Source organism: Drosophila serrata, unplaced genomic scaffold, assembly GCF_035046125.1.
Source record: "Drosophila serrata isolate PLE 108 unplaced genomic scaffold, ASM3504612v1 contig_245, whole genome shotgun sequence".
Taxonomy (NCBI): Eukaryota; Metazoa; Arthropoda; class Insecta; order Diptera; family Drosophilidae; genus Drosophila; species Drosophila serrata.
Window position 1 is genome coordinate 3,046,459 of NW_028257143.1, and position 18,098 is coordinate 3,064,556.

Below are 18,098 nucleotides of genomic sequence, written 5' to 3' on the forward strand. Positions count from 1 at the left end.
TGGAAACTCAGACAGGCGAAACGAGAAGAGGTGCCAAGGAAGAGCTTTGCTGGGAAACACTATGAAACGGAATACAATAGCAGTCATACAGAATTTATGTAGGAAAATTGCATTTAGACACATTTTTGTAAATCAAAATATATTTGTTTAACTTCAAATGAATTATAAAACCAGCACAAGACTATGAAAAATATAGGAATTTTAAATATTATTTGAGTAGGACTTATTTGTAGAAAAAATATTACTTCGCTTTTAAGAAAATAATTATAGAAAGGTATGCTATTGTGGAGAACAGAAAATCTTTATTTTATATTCTGGGATGCTCATTTTAATCTGTGCATTATCTATGCATATAGTCGAGTCTCTAATTATGTATCGGATCCAAAGAAGATGTAGAGTTCTGGAAAAATACTTCACTATAAGAAGAAAGAATAGTCGCGTACAAGTAACCTGGGTACCGCCAATAATATGCAGTGATATCAATATATCAATACAGATATCCTTAAACTCTGTCCAAGCAAAGATTCATGACAATTTCAAACTGACAGCAAAGAAAGAATGGTCAAAGAATAATAAGCTCAGGAGATCAAGGAATATTATTTAAACTTTAGCAATAATCAAACTAGAAACTTGTAATGCATCAGTAAAAGGGATAATACGTGATTTCCACAGGACATTCGCCGATTAGAACACACAAAATGAAGATGGGACTGCCAATTTGCAGATCCCTTAAGGAAACTACGAAGCAAGTGGAACCAGAGCACCTGATTTGCTTTTGCCCAGAACTAAACCGCACTAGCCTACCTCACTTTGGTGACTACCAATTAAAGGTACTAGAAACTATTTAAAAGCTAAAGATCTCAGAAATCCTAGGCTTTCATAGAGATACATGCTTTACAGGACAACTGAGGGTGAGGATCAAAAAGGAGCTTGGCCCTAATTGGAGGCTCTGGAACGAGTCTTATCTGCCACCAAAAGGACAAATAATAGCGGCTTAAACATTGTTGATAAATAAATAAAAGCTTAAATGTTTAATAAGCTTGTGAATTGTTAATGTATACATTAAAATAGGATTTATACAATCCAAATGGTGCATTTTTTTTAATATTGGTAAGCCAATCAAAATAGGTCGCGAAATGTTTTTAAAATATTATTCAGCTCTAAATTGCAATAAAATAAAATACCAAATTACATTATGAAGATAACAAATACAATTGTATTTTTACATTAAGTCGGATTAACAAATCCTCTCACAATTTATCCGCAATTGTAAGGATACCCCAGCTGACAATAATTATAAAACTCATTTCAACTTTTGACAGAGGCGACGTTGAACGCATAAATTTAACAAAAACATAAAATGCACAAAGTTGGCATGTTGCATATCAACGTTTCATGATCTTTAATCTTTATACAAATGACAATTAAAAGTAAAGCGTACGAATAATAAACAGTGCACAGCATACTTTTTGAGCTGGTGATCATAAAAACAGTTCGGGGTTGTCCATAAAAAGTAACACATAACATACAACATACAACACACACACAGAGTTGAGAGGAGGGGAGAGGCGGGAAAAGTTAGTCATGCGAGAGTTTAGTTGTCGTTGACACTGTCGCTGTTCTGCGTTGGTCAGCGCTCCAGAACCCCATAAAACTGAAAAACTTCAATTAATTTTCACATATGGCTGTGGTGGTGGCGGTTGTGGGGGGAAAATACATATACAGATGGGGGTTCGACGGTCAACGGCAGGAGCAGACGGCTCTGAACCCTGTTCAGTGAATTCAATTAACCGCAATTTCCATAGCTGCGGCGGTGGATGGGGACCTGGTTCTCTATCAAATGCAATTGTTGTGCGGTTGGCAAACAACAATTTCCAGACAACTGGCAAAAAAAAAGCAAAAAGTGAGTAGAATACAAATTTTCATCATGTCAGCTAAAAACAAGACGTAACGTCAATGTGTTCAGTAGGCAGACAATGAGATACTCTTCCCTCTGAAGTGGGTTTTGAAATATATATTCAAAATATTTGAATCGCTTAGCCAGTATCAAAAAGTAGTATCAAAAGTTTTGAAAAATTGTGTTTTTGAACATAGAAAGTTATGGATAACTATGAATCAGTTGGGGAAACATTACCCTCTTTTGGTTCTGTGATCAGAAAACCATATCTTAATAAGTACTGATACGAGGGTACATCATATACCCTTAGACCCTATAAAATCCCCAAAATAAAAAGATAAGAAAGACACGAATATACCGAAACTCATATATGAGAATAATTAAAACAGTTTTCTGAAATTGTATACCCATTGGTTGACAGCAACGAACATCTGCATATACAAACATATAACATATATCTGTCAGTTTTTAACTTTTCCGTGTTACAACAGCCCTTTGCAATTTGTCACTTCTAATTGCTTTTGTTGTTGCACTTTTTCAGCACGCATCCCCCATGTGTGTGTGTGTGTGTGTGTGCACTTGATTTTGGTTGACTCTGGTATTGTAATTATGCGGTCAGATGGCCAGATGGCCAGATTCAGATTCAGATTCGAATCGAGATTCAGATGCAGCCGTTTTGACGAGCTAACGATGCAGATGACCCATTTCTGGCGAGCTGATTTGTAATTAGCTTGGCCAGTTCAGTGGCTGCCCTTACCATGTAATAGACAGGAAGGACTGACTGACTGACTGACTGCGGTTGCATGCTCGGCGATTTGCATTTTCGGATTCTCATTTGAGGCGAAATGGTCGGTGAACAATTCATTGCCAAGTCAGGAGCACACCGACTAAAATGGGTCAATTATAAGCCGATTATCTCAAAAGGGATGCTCGTTAAGGTTACAATCGCCGAATTTTCCATTATTTAATGCCTTTTCTTCAAGCTTATTCAATTACGCCAATTGCTTTTATAATTTATCATATCAATTTAAAGCCAATTTAATTTTGGGTAAGGATTTAAATTGATAGGTTAAATGTGTTGTGACGACATATTTATGTCGATATATCATATTGCACTTATTGTTATATCGAAATTATCGTAATTTTTGATGTAACAAACTTGTAAATAAATGAAAATACTGATTTATTTAATTTATTTCGTAACGTTAAAATATAGATTTTATCGTCAGATATCGTTCCAGTATCGATACGTCGATATTTCTATTGGATTAAAAAAAATTAATTTAGTTTTGAAACAAAGTTTGTCTAATTTGTTAAAATATCGATTTATATATAGAATTTTACTTTACATATATTTACTCTATCGATATCTTCTAACATCCCTTCGTTCGAGTTCATGTTTTAGGATCAACTTTTGTAGAATTAAAAATTGTAAATTCGTTTTTGCAATCGATTTATTTATAGTTTTTTATATATTCATATTTTGATATAGTATAGTCATATCGATATTTTCTGTCATCTTTAAATTTTGTTTTTTTATTCTAGGCTCCAGTCTTAAAAGATTGGTTAAAATTTAACAACAATATTCAAGTTTTGGATGCTTTTTTAAAATATATGACATAATATGTCTACTGAAATATGTTAAACTTTTACAGATTTCTTAATATAATTTGGTTTATCATTTTTGGCATTGCATTCCTATGAACCTATCGATATACTAGACCCTAGAAGTATTCCATGCAGTCCAACTTGACGATCTACGACTACAAATTTCTGCTGACCACAGAGCTAGAAAACCTACGGGCTGAGGAGGTAACCAATCCAGCAAGCTGTCTGTGACCACGGGTTGAATGACCAGCGCTAACTTAATAGAAGTTGACACATGTCGCCACGCATGCAAAATGGATTCATCCAACCGCAGCGGGACATGGTCGAGAGTTCAGCCCACGCCATCGGAAGGAGCACCACCAACGCAGGCGGAGGCTATTGTGTGACTGAATTTGATTTCAATATCGCTGCCCACACCACCCCTCTTTATAACCTCTTCAGCCGGCGGCAGTCTAGCCAATTAACATGGACTGGTGCAGTCCGATTTGGCAAAGAACAAAACACTGACGACTAACTGATACCCTTGAGCGAAGTATTTGAGTAATCTTTTAAACATTTTTTAACAAAGAATCTTGTTAGCATTTAATATGTTGTTTTTGGTAACTAAATCCGTCTTGAAGAATTTACAAGTTTTAATTACCAGTTAGACCTTGAAGTCCTCGGTAACATAACACTTATCAATATAAATTAAGTACAATCAGATCGAAAAAATTCTATTATTGTTCTTAGCGACTATTTTAAAATTGTATCTGCTAAAATAAGTTATTGTTTTGTTTCGAATTTCCCCAATTTGTTTGGGATTTAGTCTAGAGTTTGTTTATGATTCAGAAATAGAATAAACCAGTATAACCAACAATTTGCAAGGTATCAAAAGAACTGACAAGAGGAATATAACGCAAAGAGAAGGAAAAAAAAGTATTTTCCGCCTGCCCTGACTGTCGCTTGTCAATTTTGGGCTGCCATTTTTTTTATTTGTGTATTTGTACCACTATAAAAGGGGGTTTTCAATAGAACTATGGGTAGTGAAATGGCAGGCGGCACAAGGGAGAACTTTCTTGCGCAGCGTAGCATGAAATTGTTTGTTTACAATTGCAAACTCCATACTTCATACTTCCATACTCCGTACTTCATACCGAGTAGGGTCGCTTCGGCTTCCCTTGTTGCTGTTGTTGCTGTTATCAAATACCGGAAATTATTGTATGTTATGCCAGCGTCAACATTGCCGACGGCATCGTCATCATCATCGTTATCGAAACGCGGCGTAAATCCTGTATTTATGTATTCTTTTTTTTTGGGTGCTTATTTCATGCTTCGTTGACTGATACATATTCATAGCACGACGAAGAGCTGGGCAAGCCCATATAGCTGGATAAAGTTAAAATCAATCACTTTGTCAGACAGAATTACTCCAAAAATAGACACAAAACAATCATGATTTTAGTTTATCGATCCGTTTTATTAGCAACTTCACTGATTTTATTTAAATTCCCAACACAGCATCTCGTTTATTATTTAGTAATTTGTAATTTAAACAGCTCTCTGTTAATGCTACTATTGACCTATTTGTTCATGCCAGTTTTAGCAACGAATTTGGGCAATTCAAAGTTAAATGAGTTAAAAACTTCTGCGTGTCGTTGACATTTATTCACAGAGTTCATAATGGGCCCAAAAAGGTTGCCCGGGAAATGGGGATTCGTTCTATAAATTAGCATAACGTTAGCGAGTGCAATCAAATAGTCGTAAATAAGTGTGAGCCACATTGCATTTATGGCAGCTGCAGCAACTGCGCATAAAGTTCCCACAGGCATGGTCAATGCACTCAAGGTCCCAAAGAATAAACGGAAAGGGGACTGGGATGTGGGATGTGGGATGTGCAGGGCATCCAACGAAGTACTGTATAAGGAGCAACAGTGACGCCAGCACACAATGTGCCACTTGAGTTGCCCAGTGTTTCGCTGTGCAAAAATTATATTACAACATTGTGTGTAAATTGTGATTTCCAGGCAGCATCAGTAGCAGGAGCAAGAGCGAGGTTTCACTCGGATTCACTGAGAGGAAATCAAACAAAATGCTAAGAAATATCATAATTTTATAAATTATAAATATATAAAACCAAAAACAAACTTAAAAAAATGTATTTCGAGTGGTAGGCTTTCTAGTAGAGACATGTTTTTTATATCGATTAAAAACGCTGACTATAGAAAATGTACATATCAAATGTATCGCATTTAACGATCTTATCGATTAGTTCGTAGAATTACAGAATCATGTTATAACATTGCAATGTTATGTTCTTAGCAACATTTGTGTGCTGCGTATTGTGTTCCTAGCAACATATTTCTTTACTATCGTCTGCTTATCACCCTGCTTAATGTAATTTTTTTTTTTATCAATTTAAGCATAATTGAACAAAGTAAATAAGCCAGGTATATGTTCCTTTTAACTTCACAATACATTCGGCAGTTGATTTTTAAATTGTTCTGATTATTTTAGTTCCATAAATAACACAGAAACACAAATGACACAAATCGACAGATTGTATAAGAATATCGATTAATCGCATGTGTATCGTAACGCTATCGACTTTCGTTTCAAATATCACTACAGTACTGACGATCGATATTTTCTTACATTTATGATTTCTAGTTAAGATATCGTATAAAATGTATAAATATTGTTATCTTAAATTCTAGTAGGATAATCATAATAGGATTATAATATTTATTCGAGTCTTTACCCTCTATAAAGAGAATTTGTGGCCAGTGTAATTGAGTACTTGTGTTGTGGCGTATGTTAACCCCTTGGCTGGTTCCTAGGGGTCGCTGTGCTCACGCTCCGTTACTAGGAGCAGCCAGAGGCATCGTGCGAAGGGGTAAATAAGGAGGGTGCATTTCGTGGGAGGGTGGGTGGAGTGGCATGTGGGATGTGGGATGTGGGATGTAGGGGCGGATAAGCAATGTGCGTGCGCCGCTTGGTCGGTTTTAACACGCACTTAACGCACCCCCTGCCGCTGCCACGTTCGAGTGAGTGAGCGAATGTGTGTACACTCCAACAATGTAATCTAGGGTCCGTCGTCGACGACTGCTCATTTCCACTACAAAAGTTAATATGCTGCTAAAATGCCATTAAAAGTGTGGCGGGGAGTGCGAGATTGCTAAAAGGGGCAGAAACAGCTTCTGATAAGTTAAGAAACGTAAACACCTCGCGACACAGTTGCGTTCTTGCCCCAGGACTCACTGGATAATAAGTGCTGAAAAAAAAACAACTTGAGAAAAGTAAGGGGAGTCTGTGAAAAGAATGTATGGAATTCAGGACGTGGACCAGAGAAGAATAAAAATTCATAAATTAGTCTTTTTTCCACTTTTTCCATTAAAAAGGTTTTTATTGAGTTACCTACCGTATTGTATTAATTTATTAATACAAGAAAATTTAAGAGAATGTAGAAATATCCCTTGCAAGGTATACAAATCTACGAATCCTTATGGAAACTTCCAAGCTGAATTCCACACCTAACAGGAATCAAGAATATAGTTAATAAATTTAAGCTCTAAGAATAATCCTCGTAGGCAATCCAAATTCATTCTTTTATTGGAACATTAGGGAAGAATAACAAGCAAGTTCTTTGAAATGTATTTAAAAGCATCACGCAATTTGTTTTATAACTCCAACAACAAAAAATAACTTACTTTTATTGGCATGTGAACACAAGGGTGTAAAGCTCATTAAAGGGAATAAACCACGCCCCCAAACGCAAAGCAAAACCAACAACTCAACTAAATACACTACCCATGACCGTAGTTTTATCAAGTGTTTCGTGTTTGTGTGTGAGTATTTTGTGGGTCCGCTGTGGGAATGCCAAATTGCATACAATTTTTGCATTCAACAACAATGGTAAATTGTCAAAAACAAAAACAAAAAAACAAAAGTTGGTCAGCAAAACGCTAGCCAAAAAACATACCGCTGCTGCTCCCATTTCAGTTGTTTAGCTATGCATTAGATTCCACTTCTTTTGTTGCAAAAACAGTTGCAGCGACAACTTTATATGGGCGTGGCATTCGCCCATTGTCTACCAATGGCTGTGGGAACCTGTCTGTACACTGTAAGAAATATCTAGGAAGCCATAAAATGGATCAAGTTCTCTAGATTCAGCAGAATATTGTATATTGCTAAGGTATCGGAAAAACGAAAGACGTTTGCACTCGAATGTGAATTTTTAGCTTCAAATTTTGGAAGCATGTAGCTTATCCTCAATCAAAGACATTATAATAACGAGATGAGTAACGCCATATGAATTCATATTGTCGAATGCTTTTTTCTGGCTTAAGACTCTCTTGGATTTTATTAAAGAGATTGATGAGAAAGAGCATATCGAAGATACATATCGAATATAACCTCAAGCAATCTAGATCTGTACGCAATCTTGTTCTGTGTGTACTCACGCAAGGAACTGAATTATTTAAATGTTTGGATTTTTATGTTCTCAAGTTTGTGCTAGCGAGAAAGCCGCAAATTTGTCAATTGCAGTGCTGCAATGGTTTGCTTATTGAAATGAAAATGTATGGGCGTTATGCATCTTTTTATCAATATGAAGACAATTTCTCAGCTGAGAGTATAATTTTTTTTAGAACTCATTAATCATTTTTGATTGTCATTAAAACTATTTATACGAGTAATTTCCGTTAAAAACGTCACATATATAGAAAAGTCTACGGATTTACTATAATAAAAAGCTATATTTATAACGAATAAAATGAGTATACACATTTTCTTCGTGTGCTTTTGTGTGAATCAGCCGTCGGGCTGGAACCTGATATCGTCATAGTTGTCGGTGGTGCCGCCTGCACAATAACAACGACGATGCATCCGCTCTTGGCTGCTGCTGCCGCCTTTTTTTTTTTTTTTTTACTCTGTTTGCAATTGCAACTTTTCATTGTCAGTGTCATTGTTGCAGCGATATTACGTACGAGTGTGTACGGGTCTAGAGGGCACACCTTCTTCGCCAGCGCCATTGTTGCCGGGTTGCATACAAAATTGACCATTGAACCGGCGAGGGAATTATTCCTTTTATTCTCCTCATGCATGGCTTGCTCTTAAAATGAAGTCGTTTGGATGTCTTTTTGCATGAACGCGACTTTTTTTGCCATTAGAATGGGAGTTTTTCCTGCCAGTTTGATTTTTGCCTGTGCTGATGGTTCATAGTTACCATAGCCGCTGGCAATATATTTTCATTCTATCTCAATTTCAGTTGTCAAATTGAGAGGATCTATATGGTATAAAGCATCTGCCTATAGGACAGTCTTTAAACCTTGGCCTTGTCAACATGTTACACACACGAAAAGAACTGTGGGAGTTAAAAGAGCTACTAAAAGAGCCTTCCAAGAGCTACTTAATCAAGTTACAACAAAAAAGACCATACAACTTCAAGCTGAGTACTTCTTAGTTCCTAAAATTGTGATTCATCCATTAAACCGCAACTTTAACTTTGACATTCCATGAGCTCATACATAGCTCAACGCTCCGGTAAACAACTTGTTAAGCTCAAAAACTTCTGAACCAAAGCCACCTTTATATCCCAGTCTCTACCGACAGCCATCCTTGAGCCGGTTGACAACCCGACAAGTAACACGGGAGATGAGCATAACAAAAATGATTAGCAGTCACTCGCGACTGTCATAACTCAGGTGTCAAAACAGCAACGAAATGTTATCAAACAATTTCAAGGTTGACTTGGATGCGAGAGGGTATAGAATGAAAAGCTCACAAGAATGAAAACTTCTGACGATGTCAGCCAAATAAATCACATTTAACAATGTGCGAGGGAATTTTTCATTTCTGGTTCGGCAACTAAGTTACTGCGATGCGAAGATGGGGGAAGGAACCTTATTTCGACTTACCTTCGCGCACATTTTCGTAGGCGTCCTCGACATGTGACTCCTTATAGATAATGGAGTGAAAATCAAGTCCATCCTCAGCATTATCCTCCTTTTCCTCATGCGAATTTTCCGTTGTGGGTGGGAATGTTGTTGTTGTTGTTGTTGTTGACGACGACGTTGAGTCCGGTGACGTCGTTGTGGATTCAGCAATTTTCTTTATAAAGTTTTCTGTCTTACTATCGAAGGCAGTTCTGTTGTTGTTACTGTCGAGTTCTTGGGGGCCCAAAGGCCGTGTTGGCTGTGTATTTTTTATGGTGCTCCTTGGGGTGGATGTCGTTGTCGAGAATTTCGACGAAGTTGTCGGTGTTGTCGCCGTGCGATTTGTGGGAAAATAATGTTTGGCATGTTCAACATAATAGGCATCACGTTCCGTTATAATTTTACCCTCAAATACCCCATTGTGTATGGAACCAAATACATAACTATTACGATCCCCTATCACATCGCCCTCATAGATATGATCCGTGGAGACATCAATGGGGCCCTTGCTATCATAAAACTGGAAATGGAAATACATTTTTAAAAATATTATTACATTTGTGTATTTGATATGCAATACTCACGTCTAACTTATTGCTAAATGTATTTAAATCACGCTTTAATCTAAGATGGAAGTCTCTTCCATGTGATGCAAACTTTAAATATACATAATGATCTTTGGTCACTGATCGTCGCGCTCTATTGTGACTAGCTCGAATGTGCTCGTGATCATAGTTGAGTGTTTCGTAGTGGGATATGTATTCGTTCAGTCGTTCATGACCTGTAAATGGAGACAAAAATCAAGTAATTAGAATCTAAATAGCAATTGTTATTATATTTATAAGTAGTAAATGTTTCCTTAATTAAAAGGGACATAAATACATATTTCACATCAATCTAACTTGTACTTTGTTCTCAATAATGTACATTTTTAACTTGAAAATCAATTAGAAAGAACAATTTGGGAAACCGCAATTTAATTTAAATTGTATGCCGGAAATTGAAGTACAATACCAATCACAAATGTCCACGTTAGGTGGTCTTTGAGGCCTTTGGCCTTTCAGGTCCCAGCCGACACTTGGGACTTTACCTTCACTTAATACTTTCAACATTTGATTGCATTTATGAGGCGGGATGTGGCGGGGACTGAGAACTGCATTTATACTGATGCAATGGTCCTGACGGCTCAAAGTTGTTGCACATGCCACAGATGGGAAGTGGCACTTGTGGGGGCGTGGCAAGACCGCTCTGCGAGTGGCAAAAACATATTTATTTTGGCAGATGGACTGGAAAAATGGAAAACGAGAAATGGCGACAGGGAAATGGCAAGACAGACATCGTTTGGGGTCGACAAAATTCGGAACCTTTTTCCCCAGTTACGACTTCCACAACATTTTTAATGCACTTACACAGAACACACACAGCACACACACTTGGACGCATAACTGCATTACTTAAGTGAGAATTTTTGTCTGCCAGTTGAGGCTAAAAGGCGAGGCTTAAAAAGCCCGTCTGATTGCGTAATGGAGAATTTTCCCAACTGGTGAGTGTGCAGATCCTGAAAAACTAAGGTCATAACATCAAGCTGTTTGAACTCTTCTCCTAAATAATATTCCATAATACTGTTAGAAATTTAAGTTGTATTCAAAGACGAATAACAACAGCTGCACTATATCTTTGATATATACCTAAAAAAAGGTTTTTGTAAAAGTAGAGCAATTTCAATACCTTAATTAAAGTAAACAAATTCTTGTATGTCTGTTGAAAATATATTCCTTTTTTGTACCAAGTAAAGACAGTCTGAATACATTGCTTTAATTACTTTAATGCTTGGGGTGTTCATTGCAATTGGCATTTAATTAATTAAAACTTTGCCACAAAAAATACTGTAAAATACTTTGACATATAAAAACGGGTCGGTATGATGCGGGTACAACTTCAAAGAGACAGCCGGGAATTTACACAGAATCACTGGGTGAAAAAAAAAGGAAAAACTGAGTCCTTAATTTCAAAATAAACTGCAAAGGTTTAAAAATTGAGCATTGCGAGAGAGAGGTTGGATAACTAAACTGAATGGTTAAGCTAATATTAAACAATGAATATTATACTCTTTCGGGGTTATACTCTGGTTAATCAGTTTAAACTAAAAGAGTAGCTTTTATTCTTCTGAAAATGATTATAAAAGAAGAAACCTAAACTAATCCTTATAAGAGTATGCAGATCTTAAAGATACAAAAACGTACTCTTCTCAATTAGGTATAGTATTAATACTTAACAACAAAGATCATTGTTTCTTAATGAAAATATAATAGAGATCTTTTCTGAGAAAGGATAACCAATAGTCGGTTTACCGTAACTAGCTTCCCATCTCGTTTCGCCCCCTTTTTTTTATGTGCAAACTTTATAATGAATCAAGCCAGAGTAAAAGGAACGACCTGCAATGAGGAAAATTAAGGGAGCCCTTGGCCAAGGGGTCATTTTCAGTAGTTGACCGACAAAGCGGTACAAAGGTTTTTCCCCGCTTCAATTCATGTGATTCAACAATGTGGAAAGCTCTCTCAGAGACTGATTAAACAAAAGCTAAAAACCCAAGGGAGAGGGAATTGCTTGGAAAATGTGCCAAAGGTGGCAGCAATAGAAACTCTAAATAATCGTGGAAATGTAGCGCAATGAAAACGAAAATAACCGAGTAAGTAAGTGTATTTAACCAGCATTTGTTCTATTGTTTTAATTGATGTTTATATTAAAGGTACACACATATTCACATATGTATTCCTTTTAAAGAAAATGGTATATCATGTTGATTATATTTTTCTCAATTCCAATCAGTGACACCTTGACTTACATATTGCCTGTTGCTTTCCAGTTTTTCCGCCCGGCACTTTTCATTTTGTACCGAACGTCTCCCCGCGAAAACGGCTCAGGTGCTGCTGCACAAATGGCACAAATAAATAAGAAAAGCTACGTGGAAGCGGAAAAACCAGCTGAAAACTACTTTCGCTATTCGGTTATAGGGAACAGAGGGAGCGGGTGTCTGCAAAACGCGCTTGACCAAAGAAAAGGCCAGCACAAAAATGAAGTAAAAACGAAACAGAAAACCAATTCAGTTCCTGACTTTTCCAAGACAAAAAGTTATCTTTATCTTTTTGGTTTTTTTGTGTGTTTTGTCAATTTTCCATTGAGGTTGGCAACGAAATTTGAAACTCGATATAGAAGCAACACAAATCGCATTACCCAAAAAAATGGGAAATCTGGCTGAAAGTAAAAATTACAGTCAAGTCTTGAAGTGTGAATTGAACTAGGGGAAAAGGCTATTTTCATTTCGACTCACTTATATTCCATTAACCCGAATTCTCCCCTGCATATCGATCCGTTACGAGAGTGCCAGGACAAACGAGAATTTAATGCGCTTCAGCGGAGATGGGGATAAGATACAGCAGAGTTACGGAGCTGGATACTTTGTGACATTCCCAGCTAAATCACAGCAGAAGAGGACCAGTCCAAATCCCACTTGGCATTATTCATTTTTAAAGTGCATAAAATGATGATTCAATTTAGTACGCTCAGGGCGGACAACGAAACCGCTTAAATGGCTCTCGAGTTGAGTATCTGACAGTACTCTTGGCTAAAAACCTCACAGATAGGGATCCGTGCTTGAAAAATGGGTCGAAGAACACGACTACAATTCCGTGGATATGCTTTTGATATCGATCTGCAATTCGATTACATTTTTCAGTTTGTAATTGATGGATGACATTAGGATTTAGAGAGAGAAAGGCAAAGTTGCTTCAACAAGTAACTTTGATACTTAGCTAATTTGGACTAATTTTGTAGTTGTTTTTATAAAAATATAATATACATCCGAATATTGGAAATATGGCTGACTCAATTGAATTTTTTCTTTGTCAAAAATGGGCAGAAGGTAACGTCTCTTACCCCATATGAAATATACATTTCGCCTCTAGTTAAATACAAATTAAAAGTAAACAACAATACAGCGTTGAAATTGGAAGACGGTGTGTAAAGGAAAACATATTTAGGCAGAAGGAACATATGTTGTATTCAAATTGAAGTTCTTTAACTTAAAACTTGGCTCTAGAGTTAAAAATAAATGTTTTTTGAGTTGTTAATGTGTTATTAAATATATTGTATGTAATTTCTGAAAGTTCTTAATGTTTAAGCTTTAAAGTAAAGAAAAAGGAGAAAAACTATTATTTTTGGACGTGGTCATATATTTACTGCAAAGATAAAATATGCTTGAGTTTTCAATCTGCTAAATCTGAATATAACTTAGAATTTGATGTAACAAAAATGATTGCAGTGCCACATCAATTACTGCATTTTTATATATTTTTTTTCTAAGATTTTATTTGACAACCTTTCATGCGGTTTCCAGCTACTTTCGGTACTTGACGTACAAGTACCATGACTAACTCCTGTGTTCCCCACCCAACACTTACAAGTTGTGGAAAAACTTTCAAAAGTTGTATTTTTCGTGGTTTTTAGACGGGAAAAGATATAAACTAAGGTCATGCCTTGAGTCCCATTAAATTAGAATATCGCAACAAAGTAACGAAACCCTTAAGGAAGTTTTTACTTCCTTAAATTGGAGTCTTGTCTTACAAGGACCTTAAGGTGGCTCCAATAAACTTTAACTGTGCCAATTGATTACATGGAAATACTTTAGAGGAAGATCACAATTATGCTAAATTGTTACAGGAATCTAAAGAAAACATGTCAAGGTAAATGATTACATTTTACATTATCTTTTTGTTTCTTTTTTCTCGTTTATTTTTTTCTCATTTCAATATTTTTGTACGGTTTACCTGTGATAAGGTAAATGCAGGTGTTCTGTTGCCTCGACAAAGCGCATTAAGTCTTTAGGTTAAATGCAGCAGACTGCAGTCACGCCAGAACCAGGGAAGTACAAACAAGCAAACAGTTGTAATAACAGCAATTACCACGGCAAAGCGTTTCAGCCTCTCACATGGCCACCTGGAGTGATGTCCTTTGTTCCAAATGTTGCCAGGACAAAGGCTAAGAGCATATGCAAAGGCACTATAGCAACATTCCCTCTGGATCAGCACAATCTTGGTGTAAGCAGGCATGTCACCCATTTAACCAGGTTCATTTTAGTACAAGTAGGGATACACTTTTAATAAGAATTTTATATATAGAGAGGGGAAAGCAACTGAACATTTTAATTACAATTCGTAAAGTGGTGACATATATTAAAATACTACTTTTATTACGAATAAAGTTCTTTATACCGATCTATAATGGTAAATTAAATGAATTTAATAATTTATTGTATTAAGTACATTATATTTAAAGGCGCCTTCTCCTCCCCTAGAGTTGAAAAAATAATAACCATATTGGATTCGAGTAACTCAGTGAACTTTGCGGACAAATTTCTTGACCAATTTGACCACAGGACGGTTTAGGTCATGGGCATGAATATCGATAGATAGCGCCGTAAGCCAAGCTGTCAGTTTGTGGAGGAGTGGAAGAGTGGCAGAGTGGAGGAGGCAGTTGCATAAACTGGCCAATAATCCCCTAAACTGCAGGGGCGGAAGGGAGTGTGTGGGGAACAAGTTGGCAGACAACCGAGGCGGCAAAGGACAACGGAGCGGGCCAATTCCTGGCCAAGACTTTGCGAAAGCGCCTTAAAGGCCACAACAAAAACTGCAGTACCAAGTACAGCAAAGATGTTGGAAAAGTTTTCCATGTAATGCATTACAAGTAATTTCACTTGCTATCCAATACACACAGGCCAACTTTGAGAGTAAACTAAAAACCAAAGCCAGTAAACTTAAAAAGAAAAACGGAGAAGACGACAGCATCAGATGAGCGAACAGTGAATTGCAGAAAAGTGTGTCTGTGCTAGATTCTGGGTCAGACACCCACTTAAGGTGTTTATTTTATTTAAAAGAAGACAAATAGTTGGTAGGGACAAGGGTGCTATAATTCTTAGTCAGCATCACCAGATGCATGTAATATCCCTATATTAAGGACTATACAGTGGAACCGTTCTTACTAAAAGATCAACAAGGGAAGAAGGTAATGTGTTGCCTTAAGAATAAAAGTAGTTTTAAATCTCGTAATAATTATTATATTTAATATTTCAATTATTTCTTATAATATTCAATGTTTTATACAGTTAATTAGCTTAGTATAAGGAATGAAACATATATGACTAGATAGCCTCGGCTGCTTAACAAGAATATTTATACTTTGTAGAATAGGAAATATCTCGGACAGAATTTCTTATATTCCTTGCAAATTTATAACAAATTCCTTAATAAATAAAACTAAGAAACAAGGCAAAGATTCAAAATGCAGAACACAATAAAGCTTTGCAAGAATTTCAGGAAATAGGACTGCCAACAATTACGAAGACAGCACAACAACAAGAACACAAAAGCTAGCTGGAATCACAATTAACATGAGAATTTTTGAGATTCAATATAAACAGAAGATAAAGGAGACATTTCTGCAATTCAACTGCATCCTGGTCGTTATCCTTTGTGCCATCTTTTCTGGTGTATAATTTGATTTTAACATGTGCCCAAAGGGAAATTGTCAAGGACACACGCACACGTACACACACAATAGTAATCAATATTAAATGAATGTTTGCCCTTAGCTCTCCACAAAATTATTAGACATAATCAACAGCAAGAGCAATTAGTGCTGACATTCTGCAAAAGGATATGTGAATTCTTGGGGAAAGATAGCAAGTTTCATCTCTGATGTGGATAAAGACAAAAGCTATTTAATTAAATTCTCTATAGTTTCAATATTTTTCTTTGCTTTGTAATTATTTTTATATTTCTCTGTTTCCTATTGTTTAAACTGACAATAGTTGTTCTAGCCCTGATAAGCGCGAATGGTGACCAGGCTAATGGCACTTGGATTAGCACATTATCATCGCTGTTAGACACCAGAACTCCCCCAAAATGATGAAAATGTTGGGACTGACCCAAACCCCACATATAGTTGTATCGGTCAGTTGAACCTTTTGGAGCGAGTGGCCGAAAATGCGGGTCAGTAGATAGCAGGCAGAAAAAAAGGCCAAAACTGCGAGTAAAAATAATCATAAATTGCTAACAAAGCACACGCCCCCTTTTCAGGCCAGTCCGAGGCCCATCCATCTGCCTCGTTAGATTCTGTCTGTGGCAACGTTTAAAGCAACTTTGACCCTTTGACTGGGTTCCTGGAGCTGCGAGTCGAGTGATTTGGGTTGTTTGTTGGCAATTTTTTGTGTGGAGTTTTTTGTATATATTTTGGCTGAACAAACCCGCAAGGGGAAAGTGCGGAAGTGTAGGGTATCTGGCCAACCGACAGCCGGCGACCGCACACAAACAAACCGTTGGGCTTAACTTATGGATTATGGGCGTGCCCAGTTCTGCGGTAGGAAAAAAACAAAAACACAAAAACGTAGTCTACATTTGTGCGTTTGAAACCGTGGCGGGCAAAGACCGTAAGCAACGTCAAAATGGCATTAGCACCCGAGTGTGTGGGTGTGTGTGTGTTTACTTGTGTGTTAGTTGCGGTTTCAGAGTCTGAGTTGTGGATACTTTTGGTAAAGTAGACTTTCGGGCCATGTATGTTTCGGCCTCTAGCCTTCTAAAAGCGTCTCATTAGGTAAGTGAAAAGAGATTGAAACAGGGAAACAAGAATAAATATTTTAGCAAAAAAGAAAAAAGCTAACTAGCTGGTTATTTAGCACGCATGAAGGGAGAATAATTCCCCCAAAGACCAAGGGACTATTACTCACCAGAAGCTTAAGAGATTAACGGAATTTTTTAAATAAACATTTGGAACTTGGGAAAATTAAATTGCTTTTCTGTTTTGTACATATTATAACCTACTAAAGTTAATCCATTTTGGCCTGGAAAAGAACACAACTGACCATCCAAGACTTCAGTAGCGTACAAATTAAGGCAAATTAAAAATTGACAATGAATGGGGTAAGGTAACAATGGTAAAAGCTACCCTGTTAAATGAAGCAAGGAATAAAGTAATTTGAAGCGCAACGCTTTTCCCCCGATCGATCGGGTTCCATATTGCAGGGAAGGAAAAAGAGAAAATCTCGTTAAACGCGGAAAAAAGGAATAGATAGCAAAGTTGCATGAAAGGAGTGACAATTTTCATTTGCAGGATACCAGGACGATGCCGGACGTGGCCATTGTTCACCTGCTGTCGACGCCAATCATTCAACTGATTAGTTTGATTTTCCCGTTGCGCTATTTTCGTAGATAAAGGCGAAATACTACTACAAGGACCAACTGATGTGTCAGTAATTTGGATGGGCGATGCCACGAATAAATGCTTCAGCCACAAACTCAGCCACTGCACCAGTTTAAAACAGAATGTATTCACCCATTTTCCACCGAAAATGAAGTCCACTTAATTAATTAATCGATTGGATTATTTTTAAACACAAAAGGGATGACGGAACAAGGGGTTGCCTGCGTTCAGCTACAAGAACAATGAAAGCTCCTTACAAAACTTAATTTGCTTAATTTGTTTGAATCAATATCTCAAAAAATGTTCAAATAACTCTAAAATAACATTTGATAAGTGAACCTAAAATACCATATAGTTTAAACTATTAAGAATTGTGAAAGGAATATTAATAAATTAAACCCAAGACATAAGTTTACTAGTTCGCCTGA

The 18,098-nt window shown here is 36.8% G+C and overlaps 1 protein-coding gene across 4 annotated transcripts in view; it reads right to left on the reverse strand.

The window, feature by feature from the left end:
* kuz (zinc-dependent metalloprotease kuz) overlaps positions 1-18,098 on the reverse strand; it is an 85,360-nt gene that overhangs the window by 25,105 nt on the left and 42,157 nt on the right. For all 4 annotated transcript variants that reach the window (XM_020953838.2, XM_086832110.1, XM_020953837.2 and 1 more), the window contains exons 4-5: positions 10,002-10,198; positions 9,400-9,937 (exon numbers count right to left, since the gene is read on the reverse strand). In XM_020953838.2, coding sequence (XP_020809497.2) covers positions 9,400-9,937; positions 10,002-10,198 — 735 coding nt within the window. The remainder of the gene's footprint in view (positions 1-9,399; positions 9,938-10,001; positions 10,199-18,098) is intronic.